This window comes from Cololabis saira, chromosome 5 (assembly GCF_033807715.1).
Source record: "Cololabis saira isolate AMF1-May2022 chromosome 5, fColSai1.1, whole genome shotgun sequence".
NCBI classification, from domain to species: domain Eukaryota; kingdom Metazoa; phylum Chordata; class Actinopteri; order Beloniformes; family Belonidae; genus Cololabis; species Cololabis saira.
This window is the reverse complement of record NC_084591.1, coordinates 11666844-11682336: the sequence shown is the minus strand read 5'-3', so window position 1 is coordinate 11682336 and position 15493 is coordinate 11666844. Positions and strand designations below refer to the sequence as shown.

The window sequence follows — 15493 nt, the reverse complement described above, 5'->3', positions numbered from 1 at the left end:
TATACAGAAACCAGATCTGATCTGTAGAACTGTTCAAGGGAAGTTTCATGTTTTTTTTCCCCTATTCACTTACATTTTTCGATGTTTGAATTAAGAGCATTATGCTTTGTTTGCATAAAAAAATGAATTCTCAGACAACTTGCAATGGTGTTTTTCTTAATTATTATGTAATATGGAATACATCACATATCATATACACACTGGGAACATTTAAGAGTGATATTGACTGAATATTTATGTCGGCCTTAAAAATGACACAAATAATGCTTAATTTCACCTTAAAAGTTGGTATTTTGCATATATATATATACATAAAAAGGCACTGAGCCTCCACTATATCCTTGCTCTGACCCTAGACTATAGATCTAGACACTTAATTCATCATCTTTGAATGCCTACTTACAAAAAAACTTGGTCCAACGACTGAGCAAGACAGGCAGTTTGGCGGCCATTTTGATATGCAAATTAGAAGGTCAAAAACTCAAAATTTTGCTCGGGTACCGTTTTTTTTTGGATTCAGCACCTTTGAAATATGTAAAGTAGGCCGGTTCCCGACTTGTACCCATAAAATGCTCCTTACATTCACTTTTTGGTACATCCCGTCTAGTCTATATGTGCTGTGTTTCATCTGACCTCCGTTGTCAGATGGGCTCACATTTGCTTTCCAGAGACTCTGTTGCACAGAATTAAAATGCAAGCTGACTGAACTCTAGGTCCTGGGGCAGCAAATAAAGCTCAGATCATCATGCCTCCACCGCAGTACCATCTCATGTTCTGCTCTCGTCAATAATGTTTTGTTGTTCTTGAAACTCCAAACGGGTTGGAAATGAGTGGACATATGACTTTTATCATGTCCTGTATATCAACCCCAAGATATGGAAGAGGCTTTCTTTCTTTTCTTCCCGGAAGTTCATCCGGCTCGTTCCTCCAGGAGTGACGGTGATGGTAAATGGTAAATGGCTTACACTTATATAGCGCTTTCCAGCTGTACTCCTACAGCCCCAAAGCGCTTTACACTGTAAACATTCACCCACACACGCATACATTCACACATCGGTTGTCGGCGGAGCTGCCATACACAACGGCGCTGGCCTGACAACCGGGAGCAACCAGGGGATTCAGTGTCTTGCCCAAGGACACTTTGGTGGACACAGGCGGAACTAGGGTTCGAACCACTGACCTTCAGGTTCATGGGCGAACGCTCTACCAACTGAGCCACCTACCCCCTGATTGATGATGTGACTCTTTCTTCCGGATGTTTACGTTCCCATCAACCTCTCTTTTTACACTTTACCTCTAATCCCCACTCTGCAGGAAACCAGAATGTGAGGTGCTTTGTATCAAAAGTCTGTACTTTTCTTGGCTTATCATCTAAAAAAGGTAATTGCAAGAGTTTTTCCATCAAATAGTCCCTCCCAGAACACAACAAAGCTTTACATATACTGACGTTTATGTATTATTGGAGGAGGTAGAATGTTTTGGATGTTATCAGTTAGTACATGAGACGTGACACTAGTTTACATGCACCACAGAAAGTTGAATTGTTCCATTAATCCAACCAATATCAAGGTTTTTAAAGCCATGTGTACACCTTAGCTGGGCTGTAGTCCAACCGACCTGAAGCTCTTGAGATCGAGCATTTAGTGCCGGATAATCCGTCCTAATCCGAGTTATTCCGGCATGTATACCAACCCACGCTTAGCCGAGCTACTGACCGCCCCGGGACCCCCCCTTCTGGAAGTGACGACATGGCGAAAGCCAGAATATCAACACAGTGGGATAGTAGAAAAAGAAAACAAACAACAAAGAAGGAACCGGAAGAACGCCGCCTAGCGTTATGGAGTCGAACGCACCTCACTCAATAATCAATTTTCTTCTCGCACATGTTTCTGGGAAACTCCAGTTTAATCCTTAGCTAGATTGTTGCCAATAGCTGGATTTAGATTGTCTGAGTGATAAGAGAGTTAGACAAAGAAGAGGATTCAAAAGTGACCTGAGTGACGTCACAGGGGGTTGGTCCAGGTCTCTTTATACTGTGTATGGGTCAAAATCGTTTGATGACCCGCTGGAAGCATCTTCAGTCAACTTTTCCCTTTTAATGGTCGAATTATCACATCATCGTGTTCCAGATACTTGATTGGGTTTTACATTGAGCGCATAATACCCAAATTTCTGACTATTCTGTGTCTGGCATTTACAGTTTAGACATAAATACAGTATAAATGAGTGCCGTTGTTTACGGGTGGAAGCAGCTGACTGAGCTTCCCAAAACCCGAGCATCGCTCCTCGGAGAGGAGGATGAAGGGCTTCTAGGAGGAAATCTTCTTCACGTTTTTTTCTTCTGCCGTCACCACAGCAGACCATCGTCTAATTGCCAACAATTTGGTCTTTATATTAACACTCTTCTTGATGCAGCAATTGGGACCTGGCCTACGAGTGGGGGTCAGTGTCCTGCCCCGAGGCACTCGGGGAGGCGATGGGGAGGTTATCGATCCGGTGACCATCCAGTCTGGAGGAATTACTGTCTAAATGTCTTAGACAGTTAACAAGACAGGTTTGTTGCATGCTGGTGGTACACGTGACATCATCAGGTCGGGATCTTGTCAGGCCACATTAATGACCATCTCTGGAAATTTGAACCCCGCCCCTTTCTGCTATACCTCTTAACAGCTAATTCCCCCTTTTGGGATGAATAATTACTAATTAGGAGGACGATTTAACGCAGAACAAAAAAAAAGAAGAAAAGAACTATAGCAACACAGGCGGGCAATGTTGGGCCTCGTGTCACCGGGCCAGCTGATCGGTTCGGTGCCCCGTGATAAGAGCCTTAGGCCACGTTTACACATAGCCGGGTATTTACAAAAACACATATTTCCCTCTCTACGTTTTGAAAAATATCCTCGTTTACACGAACCCGAATGAATAAGGTTAAGGTGCTATGAGCATCCAAACCTGCAGGGGGCAGTGTAACGAGAAGCGTAAAGTCATGCTAGCCAATCAGAATCCTGGAAAAAAATGTCAACAAATGACACATGTGAAGCCTGAATAATATGGTTCTGCGTTAAATCGACGGCGTAGCCTACGTACGGTGTGCGTCGCCGCGTACCCTACGCCGTAGGCTCTGCGTTGGTGTAACGCGGAACCATAAATCAGCCTTGACTGCCAGTTACTTCCAATACGGAACGAGAGCCTTTCGTTTGGAGTGACAGAGAAGTGGAGTTACTTTTTAGTGTGACTTTAGAATATAAAACAGGTAAAATACAAGAAAATATTGACGGTGGCCAAACAAATGGTAAACACAGGTCGCACATATGACGCTGGTGACGTTTCTGTTTCATAATGTGACGTTCTGAAGCCTAAATCTCCGTTTCCCTCCGTTTACAAGTAAACGTGAAAACAGAGTTTTTGAAAATCTCCACTTTGGATGGAGTTTTGAGAAATGATCGTTTGTGGTAACTTTGAGCTTCGTTTTCGCCACCGATGGCTCCGCTGACCTCCGACCTTTCAGCAGAATGAAACACATTTAGAGCCCGGCTCATTCAACCCCGGTGCTCTCCAACCCCCGGATCACAGAGTCCCCTCAGGCCCAACGCTCCCCGTGTAAATCACCCTCAGTAGGCTCCACTCAAACGGCCTGCGGTCCCATGAGCATTACTCAACACTTTTATTTGTTGCCCAGGTTACCATGGCAACGTGGTGCCAGGCTTGGAAAGAAAAGCCTTTGTGCAGCGCGAGCACGACTGCAGGCGTCGGGCCGCGCCGACTCAGACACAAACGCCTCCGAGGGCTCCGGTGCTGCAGAGTAGTTCCCGGTGATTTCTTCTTTATTATTACTGTTGTTGCTATCTTTTCTTTTCCAGCTCGGAGGAAACCGTTTTCCAAGGATCCGCTGCGAGTCGCTGCACAATTAGATTTGCCGTGACTAAGAACCACAAGTGAAAAGGAACAAACGCCTCCCTGTTCAGCGGCGAGGCGCGTGCAACCGATCATCCCGGAGATAATGAAAATAAATAAATGCCCACTGGATCATATTATATTTTTTAATGTGCACAGCGTGATATTGTACAGTAGAAGCAAGGAAGGCAAAAAAAAACAAAAAAAACAAAACATATCTCTTACAAAAATATCACCTTCAGAGCTTCAAAGCTCCTCTGGAGAGGCAGGTGCTCTGGTTTCACTGCCGGCCCACTGAAGGTGTCTGAAGCTTAGTGTCTCCATGAACCAGAACCCCGACCCGACACCAGCTCCGGGAGGGGGGGCAGGTGTCCGTCTGATGCTGCTCCGCATCAAACCCACAGTCAAGAAGCAGAGCAGAGAAAACAAAAGCAATAATGTGTCCTGGGTTGAAAATCACATCTTATTCCGTCTCACGTCGTCTTGATGCAACGACGTGCACGAAAGGATCTCCACAAGAGCTCGCCGCCCCTAGCACGCTGCTACCTCTGGAGATTTTTAATTTCTGCAATTCACCAACAACACCTCCCCGAAGAGGAGGCCGCTGCTTTCTGCACAAAAACATTCCGGCTGCGAAACTAAACCTGCAGAGTTCTTCGTGTTCAAAGCTTAGGAGGAAAATAAAAACAGCAACATATGGAGCTCTGAGGATTTAAAAGCCTCAAAGGAAAATAAAAAGGATGGAATAAAAACAGAAAAACGCTTTGCAAATTCATATTTGAACATTCCTGCAGCGATGGAGGTGATGGAGGTGATGGAGGGGGGGTTTGGGGGCGGGGCGAAGCAGAGCGAGTGACCAGAGGACCGTCGGGCGGCGTGGCGGACGACAAAAAGGGGCGCAGGTGCAGGCCGGAGGGAAGAGGGGCGAGTGGGGGGGGGGGGCGGTGAGTCGTGTGTTGTGCAGCGGGGGCTTGTTGCGTTTCTGCTGAGTCAGGCTGACAGAAACCTGGCAGCGCTCGCTCTTTGTCTCCGGTTTGACCCCTCACAACCCCTCCGGCTCCAAAACCCCCCACAAACAGGCGTGAGAGGAGGCAGCGGGTGGCAACGGCTCGCCACACGGATAAATCTACGGCTCGCCACGGAAACGGCAGCAGCGGTGAGTCTGCAGGACGCGATAAAGACGTGAAGCCGGCCAACAGTGAAGAATATTAAAAAAGGAAAGAAATAAAAATACTAAAGAGCACAAAACAACAACAAATCCCCAAATCAATAACCCCCGCCCTCCCCATTTGGTTACCATGACAGCCAAGAGGGAAAAAAACTGCTGGTGAGACAGGTAAGGGCGTGAGGTGGCCACGCCCCCAAGTCTCACCTCTCCTTCTTCCCCTGAGTTCCCTCAATTTGCCCCCCCTCACCCCCCCAGCCCGATTCTGGGGCGCTACACCTCCTTCGTGGTGCGGATCCGGACGCTGCTGAAGCACTTGCCCATGGCCTCGAACAGCGGGTCGCAGAAGGTGTGCACGCAGATGGAGTACACGCGGCTAATGCAGTGGATCTCGATCAGGTAGCTCTTGATGCACGGCACCACGGCCCAGATGTGCAGGAAGGACAGGATGGCGAAGAAGATGCCCCAGACCAGCGCCAGGGGGATGCCCACCAGCGCCGTCAGCAGCCGGTAGCACCAGTACTTGGTGACGGTGAAGGTGGTGAAGCTGGCCTTCCACACGCCGTCGAAGCTATAGGTCCCCGCCGGCTCAGCGATGATGTCCTCGAAGTCCACCTGGCAGGGGAAGAACGGAGAACGTTAGCAGCGTGGCCGAGAGTCGTCTGTTTAAAGGCAGGGTAAGTCATTTCTGGATTACACCGCGTCAACAAACAAAGAGAGCCAGGTCCTTCCAGTCCTCCCTGAGACAAACGACATCAGGCGCAAACATCGATTTCAAAAGAGGTATTGCCTGTAAATGGGGAGGGGAGTGCCTGACTCCGCCCCCTAAAGCCACCCGTTACGGCTGTACGGTTGAAAAGGGCGGCCAAAGCTCGCCCCTTTGGCGCCACGGTGGGGCGGCCAAAGCTCGCCCCACCGTAAGGGGGCGGCCTACTGGGATAAAAGAGGGACGTTTCAGGATCGTTTAGGGTTTCTTCCTTGTCTCCTTCTGGTCTCTCCGTGGGCGTGGTTGTGCCCTCCCTCCTCCACTATAGTTACAGTTCAGGTAAAACCTTGTTTTCACTTTTCACACACACAGTTACACAGACATACACACCTGCTCACCCCACAGTTTTGGGGGACAGATAATCGCAGTAGCCTAGTCTTGATTCAGTTTTAGAGACCTGGAATGGTTGCTGTTTGTGTCTCTGCCTGTTCCCGTTTCTGTTTGTTTGTTTGTTTTCTCTCTTGCAGATTCCAAAGGCTTGTGTGCCCAATGTGTTTTCCTGTGTTTCTCTCATTTCAGATTTGCAACAGGTGCACCCCTCAACTCAAAAATCTTCCTTGTCAACTTCTGGTCTCTCGGGTGGCGTGGTTGTGCCCCTTCCCTCCTCCACTATAGTTGCAGTTCAGGTAAAACCTTGTTTTCACTTTGCACTGACACAGTTACACAGACATACACACCTGCTCGCTCACCTACATACTCATCCCTTAGTTTTGGGGGACAGATAATCGCAGTAGCCTAGTCTTGATTCAGTTTTAGTGACCTGGAATGGTCGCTGTTTGTGTATCTGCTTGTTCCCGTTTAGATTATAATGCCTGTACCTGTATGCCTGTACCTATACCTGTATATGCTTTAAGTTTTACCAAACTTGGTATTAACCATTAATATATATGCAGAAAAGGGGGAAAAAAAAGAAGAAAGAAAAAAAGAGGGACGTTTCAGGATCGGGGGGGGGGGTTCGGGATCGTTTAGAGGCCACAACACAAGAAAGCTGCACCCTGTGCAAACAAGCCGAAGGCTTTTCTTTATTTTATTAACGGCTGTGTATATTTATACAGAAGGTGTTGATAGTCACAAGGTCAAAACACTTTTATGAGCATAATACCACAGGATGAGTTGCCGGTACCGTTCACGACTGTGTTTTCAGACCTGTGCTTCAGGAGCGCCTTGACCCGATCTGACCTCGGATGTGATGTCGTTCTCCCATCTCCCACTTGTTTTCCACTTAAAGAACACGGTGTAATTCTCCTTTAATGTCAAGTTAAGGTTAAGAATGACCTTTTATAATCACGGAACACACACTGCCAGTCACGACCAAGTGTGAACGGGTCAAACAGGAAGCGATCGTAGCGCTAAATCCACCTTTTGGTTCATTTAAAATCACGAGACAGACGAGGAGAAGCTTTTCTTTTCTTAAACATATTCTTCTTTAAACCACTTCTACACGGGTTACACCATCACAACTAATAGCCCTTTACTGGGCATAATAAACCATGGAGAGAAAGAGAAGTCGCACTCGTTGCTACGGTTACGACTCGTCAGCCGCCGTCTGCCGCCCAGAGTTTCACAAGCGCCCTGATATGAAACCGCTGAAACATTTCTGACGGCCTGAACTCATCATTTCCACATAAATCAGCTGCTGCGCTCCGCCGTTAACGGGAAGGCGGAGGGTTTGGGGGGGGATCTGGCAAGATTTATGTTCTCTCCTCCCGCGGCTGGTACGGCATCCGCCACGCCTCGAAAAGCTGATACTTCCACACACAGAGAGAGAGAGACAGGATTCACGCCTCCACAGGCTCCCAAAGCCCAACAAATACACCTCTCAGGCCTTTAACGGGATGCTGCCGTCGGTGTCCACGACCTGACCCCGGCTGGAATGAGAAGTGGCATCGCCCTCCTTCCCTCCCTCCCTTGTTCCCTCCCTCCCCATCTCTCGCCCCTCCACAAGCGTCTGAGTCAGTGTTTGTATCACAGCTCCCTGGAGACCAGGCCTCCTCAAACACAGCGCCGGAGCTGCCGCGGCCACGATGGCTCCGGTATCAATAAGTCAGGCAGATAATGTCCAGCAGCGGCACAGCGCAGCGACAGTGAAATGGAAAATTGAAATACGTCATTTCTAAGTGAGCCGACATCCGGAAGATGACACTAAAATAACTTGCTGATGACACCAACCCTGATTACATCCCTTCTGCAGAACCAAGTGAGTTATCAGGATTACATTGTTGTTGCTATTGTTTTGGCACAATAGACATGCTTATCTCTTCTGTCCGGTGCAAAATGTAATTTAACAGTTGAAGAAATGTGCAATCTGCAAGCTTTAGCTGCAGTGATCTCCGATCCATCGGATCAGCGATCTTCAAACCAGGATTAGAAGCTAGAAGAAGAAGTTAGACCCAATGTGTCACGGACAGACATGAACCATCCAAGCTGATGCAAACCTGAGGAGAATGGATTACTTTGGGGAAGCACCATAGTTCGGACCTGGTACCGCCTGGTACTGAGGAGCGGTGACCCTGTTTTGACATCTTTGGGCTCAGAGGCGTCTCTGTGATGGGCCGTTACACCCTGGAAACGTGCAGCCTGGTCATATACATCCTTATTTCAGACCAAAGGCGGAACGGACCCACAAACATCTGGTGTTTTATAAGCAACAAGCCAAAAGGTCCAAAAGACCCAGTTCTGTTACAGCTTGTGGTCGTATGGGTGTCCTTGGTGTAGTTTCCACATCTGCAACGGCAGATTAAACGCAGAAACATCCTCTAGACTTCTACTCTTCTTCAGGGTCGTCCTGCACATCGGTGCAGTTACAACGACCAGTGAGGAGGTGGACAATGCTGGTACCGGGCCAGTCCGCCCCCAACGGATCAATGACGGTGTTGCTCTGCTGCTGATGCCGATTGTGGAGGTGACTCCCTGAAGTTCATTGTTTGTTTCTGGCCCTCGAGAGCAGCAGCAGCAGCAGCAGCAGCAGCAGCTGCAGCAGCAGCAGCTGCAGCACAGAGCCCCACTCATGAGGAGCAACTGCCAAAACCTCTGAGCGCCGCCACAAAACCCGCCCGTCGTCCATTTAACTTTTCCACAGCTACAAATCTTGAAGCGGACAAAACTCGGTGCCAGTTTCCAAAAAACTTTGATTGGGACTAAATGAGAGCCCTTCTGCGAGGAGGCACAAACACAACCGTGGCAGGGAGGGAAGGGTGTGGGGGCAGCAGCCGTCCAGCTGCTGCTGCTTACGCGCCATCGGGAGGAAAACATTTGATTTAACATTCGATCGATGGCGACTCCTGTCAGACTTTAAACTGTCATTTCTGTGGTCTTGTAACCGTGGGAGACAGCCGGAGCCCTCAGGGCTGCAGGGAGAACATGCAAACGTCACGGTACCCGGGAACCTTCTCGCTGTGAGGCCAGAGCAGCAGATCTGGGTCCAGTAAATGACAACTAGACTCTGCAACAGATGCAGGAGTCCACAGCTTCAAAGAGACAGAGAAAGTCTGAGGAAACCTGCTGAAGCTGATTTTACACGTGTGACGGGCCGCAGCCGGCGGGTGTTTCTGACATCATCCTTCTACATTCTCTGTTCTTCATTCTCTCTGTCTGTTTTCTCTTTTCCTGCTCTGCCCAGCTGGCCTCCGGCAGGAGGGTCCCCCCTTATGATCCAGGTCCTGGTCCAGGTTTCTTCCCTCCTAAAGGGGAGGTTTTCCTTGCCACTGTTTGGCTAAAGGTTTTTCTCCCACTAGGGGAGTTTTTTTTACCTGCCATTGTTTATGTTTATGTAATAATTGCTCGGGGGTCATGTTCTGGGTCTCTGGAAAGCGCCTAGAGACAACTTCTGTTGTAATAGATGCTATATAAATAAAATTGAATTGAATTGGATCATCTTAAGTCGTGACACAGGTGAGATCCGATATGATTTCAATGACTAGCTCTCAGTTTTTGGTTGAAACTTGTACAACTTCAGCTGAATGCATCGCTGCTGCCGCCACACACAAGGACCCATAATTCAGTTTTGCGATGACCCCGTTTTGAATGGATGGTTTGGCTCCTCTTGAAAGGATTTCCAGGGAGCCGTGCGACCAGGTAGAGAACAGCCTCTCGATGTCAGAGTAATGAAACACTTGACAGGAGCCTTGAGTGGCGGCGCTCGGCAGCTGGTACCACAGAACTTTCGTCGTCCTCTGATTAACAAAGGAATCTGCTTGCAGTCTTTGCCAAACTTTTTGCTCTGTGACGTAAAACCCAAACCCTCCTCGTCGTTATTTAGCATATGACGGACTTTAACTCAATTTCCGTCTATCAACCAAGTTAACGCGCGGTGGCTGATTCGAGTCCTTGAACCTCCGCAGTGCCGTGGGAGGTCCGGCATGAAAACAATGGAGTCTTGGGGTCGGCATGTGACCCGTCGCCACGGCAACCGTATTATGGAGTAAATAAGGCCATGAGCTATTTCCAGACGTTCATCTTTGGCCCGTCGGCCATCCCTGACGAGGCCAGGCGGGTCCCCGGAGGACACTGCCTAGTTTAGTTTAGTTTATTGGTCCTTTCAATTTCCACAACACAAATATCCCAAAGTACAGGTGTAAATCGTCAGTGTTATACAAAAAAAAATATTTTTTTTGGTATATATATATATATATGCAATTTTAACTAAAAGCCAAGGACCAAAAGGTGTAGACTGAAGCCTAAGCTTATGATGCCTACCCTTTTCACAAAATATTTTTAGCTTTTATAAACTAGCGCAATGTCATTTTTTAGCTTTTATAAACTAGCGCAATGTCATTAATAAATATAATTCCATACAGTATTTATATAAGCAATAATACAATAATACATACACATATCTACACACGCATACTGTACATATATATATATATATATATATATATATATATATATATATATATATATATATATATATATATATATATATATATATATATTTATATATATATATATATATATAGTGTGTGGTTGGGTGGGGGATATACTTAAAGATGATTGACAGCTGAAATATTTATACAAATTCAAGATGTTATAGTCTGTTAAAGGAGTTTTTCTTCATTCATGTGATGCAGTTCATCCTTTTTATGGTCTGGTTTTGTTAAAGAGCTCTTGGATGGAGGCGACTGGGACGTCTCTGCTCCCCGAGGAGCAAGTCACCCTCAGAGTTGTAGTTCCACATTCATGTAAACAACTCTCTCCTCTGCAGCCGGAGCTGAAACTCCTCACAACTCCCCCTCAGAAATGTCCGCTATAAAAAGACCCACAAGGGGGAAAGAAAAGGCTCTCCGTGCACGGAGATCTCCACGTGCACGGGCGGCAGTGGAGGCCGTTTGATGTGGCCAGGTGATTGAGGCCAGCTGCTGCAGGAGAACAATGTGTGTTCCTGGCGCTGCCAGAGCGCCGCCAGAGCGCCGCCTGTGTGCATGTGCAGGTGTGTGTGTGTGTGTGTGTGTGCATGCATTGCAGAGGGATTCCCTGCTCGCGCTTCTCACCGCAGCTCACCAAACACACGACGCTCCCTCTTGGCAGAGCTGCTGCAGGACCTCAGAGAACCTCAGAGCCACCGCTTCTAAACCAAGAGCTCGTCAGAGCTTCGGTCCTGACGGAGAAACTCGGGGTTTCTCACACGTTTCAGAGGTTTTCAAGTTCAAAGAACCATCTCAGCTGCAGGTAACGACCTCTTAACGGGATGGAACACGAGATTACCACACACATTTATCACACATCTATAGAGGGTCTGCATTGACGTCACTTCCCCCACTGGACCACGCCCCCTTACTCGCACTGACTGGCAAAAATGGCTGCAACTAGTAGGGAAACTGCGGAGAAGACGGGATAACAGTCGATTATTGGCTTAAATTAAAGGCAGTTGGACTTGACAGTGACCCGTACAGTTACCTGAAGAACCAGTGGTCCATGGACATTAATATTTGGCCAAGATCGAGTTTCCTGATATTTATATGTACTTAATTTCTACGCCGGGGAAATACACAAAGCAAAGCTTGAAGGCTTTTTTTTTTTGGCGAAATTAAAGTGATGAGGACACCGAACTTTATGATTTGACCGTTTAGCTACCCGTTAGCTACCCAAAAATCCAACATTACCTGATACAAAATGGGAACCGCAAATCCACGTTTTGGTGCCGGGAATCCAGTTGTTTCTGTGAATTGCAGCGACCCATTTGTCTCTCTTAAGCTTATTTTTCGGCAGTCTGTAAAACGATAACTCCGATTTCTTGCTAAATCTGAGTACAGTCGATCGCACAACAGCTCTTTCCCAGTTTAGATGTTTTCCAGTTGCTCAAACTGAAAGTTTACGCTGCCACTCAGTCTTTCTGCCACTCAGTCTTTCTGCCACTCAGTCTTTCTGCCACTCAGTCTTTCTGTCACTGAGTCTTTCTGCCACTCAGTGGGCATAACCCGCTGTGAAGTCGCATCTGTGACGTCATGCCCATTCCCTCTATTTGCACGGATTAGCCTTCCCTCGGATGAGAGAAATCCCCGGTAATCTTTACTGACATGGTCTGTAATGGCTACCGAGATCTAGATGGGATCTAAAACTCCTGCCCCCCCCCCCCCCCCCCCACCTCCCCGTGTAAACTAATTTGGCCCAAACAGGACTGTTTCTGCACAACATTTCCCATCTTAAACTCCCTCAGACATCCTGAGACTCCATCTGAAAGTCCTCCCTAGCAACCCCAGGAATGATGTGGTCCAAGCGGAGAGGGGATGAAATCCTCCGATCTGTGCAGCGAGGCCTGCACTACCACGCCGGGTAACGCCGTCTCACTGCGTGTAACAACCTACAGCTGCACTGCAGCCGGAATACTTTCCAGGGCCGGTCATGACTGAAACCAAACCAGCGGCCGCTTCACAGCACTTCTTTGTAATTTTGTCATTTTTCTTTTTACATTTGCTTGTGATGTCAAAACGCTTCAGCAGGGGTCACTTGACTTGATTAGGGAGTGGGGGGGGGGGGGGGGGGGGGGGGAAGGGGGGGGGGTCATAAAGCTGCTTTCTATTCTGAGTCTGGAGAGTCTGAGTCACTGTCACAATGGAGGAGCTGGGAGGGAGAGGAGGCAGGGAGGAAGACTGGAGCAGTCCACGAGGACACGTCTCTGCCGTACAAACGCCATCACGCCAAAACCGCCTGCTCAAGACTCTTAGGACATTTTATAAGTTCGACTTGATGAATGTGTCTCTACTAAAGCAGCACATTTAAAGAGGAGAGCAGTCAGCACCGTCTTGTGATGTCAAACTCGTTTGTAGTACAGTCACCCCTGCGGGAAACTGTGATGTCCAAGCTGATGAAAGGAAACAGATATGTTGTTCCTTCGGCTCCAGGGCTAGGCATGCAGGGAGGGAGGGAGCAGGGGAGTAGAATGGGAGGAAAGGCAGAGGGATGGGGAGTGGTGAGGAACACCCGCCCCCTCCCCTCTCCACGAGTTGGTTGGGTGTTTCCCTGTTTTAGCAAAGGTAGGACTCCGGCATTTCAAAGCCGTGACCCGTCCTCCTCCTCCAGGGGAGCAGCGTGACCCCCACTCTGATGTGGTAACAGCTGAGCTGAGACTGCTCCCCTCCAATCCTCCAAACCTCCAAACTCCAAACCTCCAAACTCCAAACCTCCAAACCTCCAGGCGCGTCAGGTGGCTCCCGGCGCGCCACTCCTCCGCTTCTCCTAACCTCCTCAAACTAAATAAACTCCCGGTATTTACGTGGCCCGGCTCCTTTCTGGTGGAAAGAATCCTGTTTTCCTAACAGCGAGGCGTGCGTCAGGACGACTGTGGGAAAAAAGTGCGTCCCAACAACAGGAAACCCGTAAGGTTTGGTCCTGCCGGAGCTGATTTCAGTCCGTGCTGGTCTGAGTTCGGAGATAATAATCTAATAAACTTCCCAACGAATGAAAATCGACTTCCAAACAGGGGAAAGACGGTAAACTGGAGCCGCTACTGCGGTGACAGCGCTGAGCGCGCACCGGAGACGCACAGTCGCGCAAACGCACCAGGTTGACAGCTCACGCTTTTCCCTTCACATGAAACACCTTTTTAATATATTCATGCAATTCATGCATATTTTCAAAGACTTGTGCCTCGAAAACAAACGTTTTAAGCCCGACTCACCTTGACAACGTCGTCGTTTACGTGTTTGGGGTCCCGGTTGACCAGGTCGATCTCCTTGGTGTGGATGTCCTCCATCGTCTTCTCGTTGAAGCTGTCGTTGTCCATGTCCTTGTTGTTGGGTTTGTAAATGTTCCCCTGTTTTCGGACGAAGGGCGAGTGCAGAAACTCCTGTGAAGATCCGGGAGAGTGCAGAGGGAGAAGTGCGTGAGGAAGGAGGGAGGTGGAGGACGAGGAGGGAATCGTTGCGCAGCGCGTTAAGAAGGAGCGGAGACTGGAGCTGCAGAGTTACCAGCCTGCCCCACGAACAGGGATGGGTTTAAAAACGAACAGAAAGTAAAGCACCACACCCCTGCGTTCAGCCGCAAGGGGTCCTCACCACCCAGAGAGAGCTGCAACATCTCGACCTGCCACACACTTGCTTGGAGCCGCCCCCTGGCGCGATGGCAACACTTGCAAGAAATGCGTAAAAGCGCATGTGCCGAACATTAAATTATACTCTATGAAGTAGAGTTTTGCTTGAATAAATGTGTGATGTTTTACAAAAAAGTGTTGTTTCTACTTTTAAATCTGATGTACTTTGTGGAAACAAGTTCAGAGAGAGTAAAGTACGCAAACATATGTTTGGTTTTCCACAATATTCTTCAAAAACTGAATGCGTAAAGACACACCTGTCCCCTTCTGTCCTCCTGGAACTTGTTGGCCTCAATTGTATTTACTATAAAAGCAGGCATGTGGATTGAACTGCTTTTTATCAAAGTGTGTGGATCATCTGAGGTTTTAAAAACGGTTGACGGTTCCGCTCCCGAACTTTTACGAGCTGAAACAACCTGCAAGGTGACGCGTAAATTAAAAAAGCGAGTTTTTTCACAGGTAAAATGTCACGCTGACACGCTAATGTCTCCACGGTGGACCTCCACATTCCCCCAGCGTATGTCAGAGACGCTTACAGGACGAGTTACAGAGAGAGAGGGGGATAAGAGAGGGGGAAACACGACAAGTACAGCGCGTGGGGAGAAAATGGGATTTACCCTGGTGGGGCAAACTGTCTCAGGAAAAAGGGAGAAATGAGCATGAGTAAAAACAGCCCAGTAAGTATACTGTACCTCGTCCGCCTCGCCGTCCCGCAGTTCTCCTGTCATTCTGTCCTGGTGGAGCGTGCAGGGTTTGATGCGCTCACGCAGACAAGACGACAATAATAAAGGAAGCGAAGTGGGAGGCGTGAAAGCAGGAGTGATAGTGAACCCGTCCCTGCCTTTGGCTCAGGTTGAAACGGAACGCCGGAGTTTGCGGGGAAACCTCCGGAGTCGCAGTGTGTGGATCCAGCAGGACGCGCGTCCCCGGGGAGCCCGGACAGGACAGATCCAGACACAGCAGATACAGCAGATCCAGCAGATCAAACCTGCCGGCTGGAGGAGCCTCGTCTCACCTCAGGCCTGGTCCGACTGGCACCGAACCGGGAACCGGGCCGACTTTATTCAGGGTCCAGAACTCGCACAAAAACCCTCTTTGTTCGAGGAGAAAGTGGGCGTTAATTGGGAACGGCAAGGTGTGA

General features: G+C 48.5%; 1 protein-coding gene across 1 annotated transcript; it reads right to left on the bottom strand.

Annotated features, from left to right (window-relative positions):
- Positions 1 to 4026: 4026 nt before the first annotated feature.
- Positions 4027 to 15294, bottom strand: cav1 (caveolin 1). Its single transcript, XM_061720919.1, has 3 exons — positions 15045 to 15294; positions 13942 to 14109; positions 4027 to 5674 (listed from the first exon to the last, which is right to left on the bottom strand). The coding sequence occupies exons 1-3, from the start codon at positions 15078 to 15080 to the stop codon at positions 5333 to 5335; spliced, it is 546 nt and encodes a 181-aa protein (XP_061576903.1). The 5' UTR covers positions 15081 to 15294; the 3' UTR covers positions 4027 to 5332.
- Between the last annotated feature and the right edge of the window lie 199 nt (positions 15295 to 15493).

Bases quoted from the DNA above. Each gene is read 5' to 3' on its own strand.
- cav1 (XM_061720919.1), bottom strand. From the start codon at position 15,080: ATGACAGGAGAACTGCGGGACGGCGAGGCGGACGAG. The intron at 14,110-15,044 runs GTACAGTATACT...GGATCTTCACAG, and splicing joins GGGACGGCGAGGCGGACGAG to GAGTTTCTGCACTCGCCCTT. The intron at 5,675-13,941 runs GTGAGTCGGGCT...TTCCCCTGCCAG, and splicing joins TAAACGACGACGTTGTCAAG to GTGGACTTCGAGGACATCAT.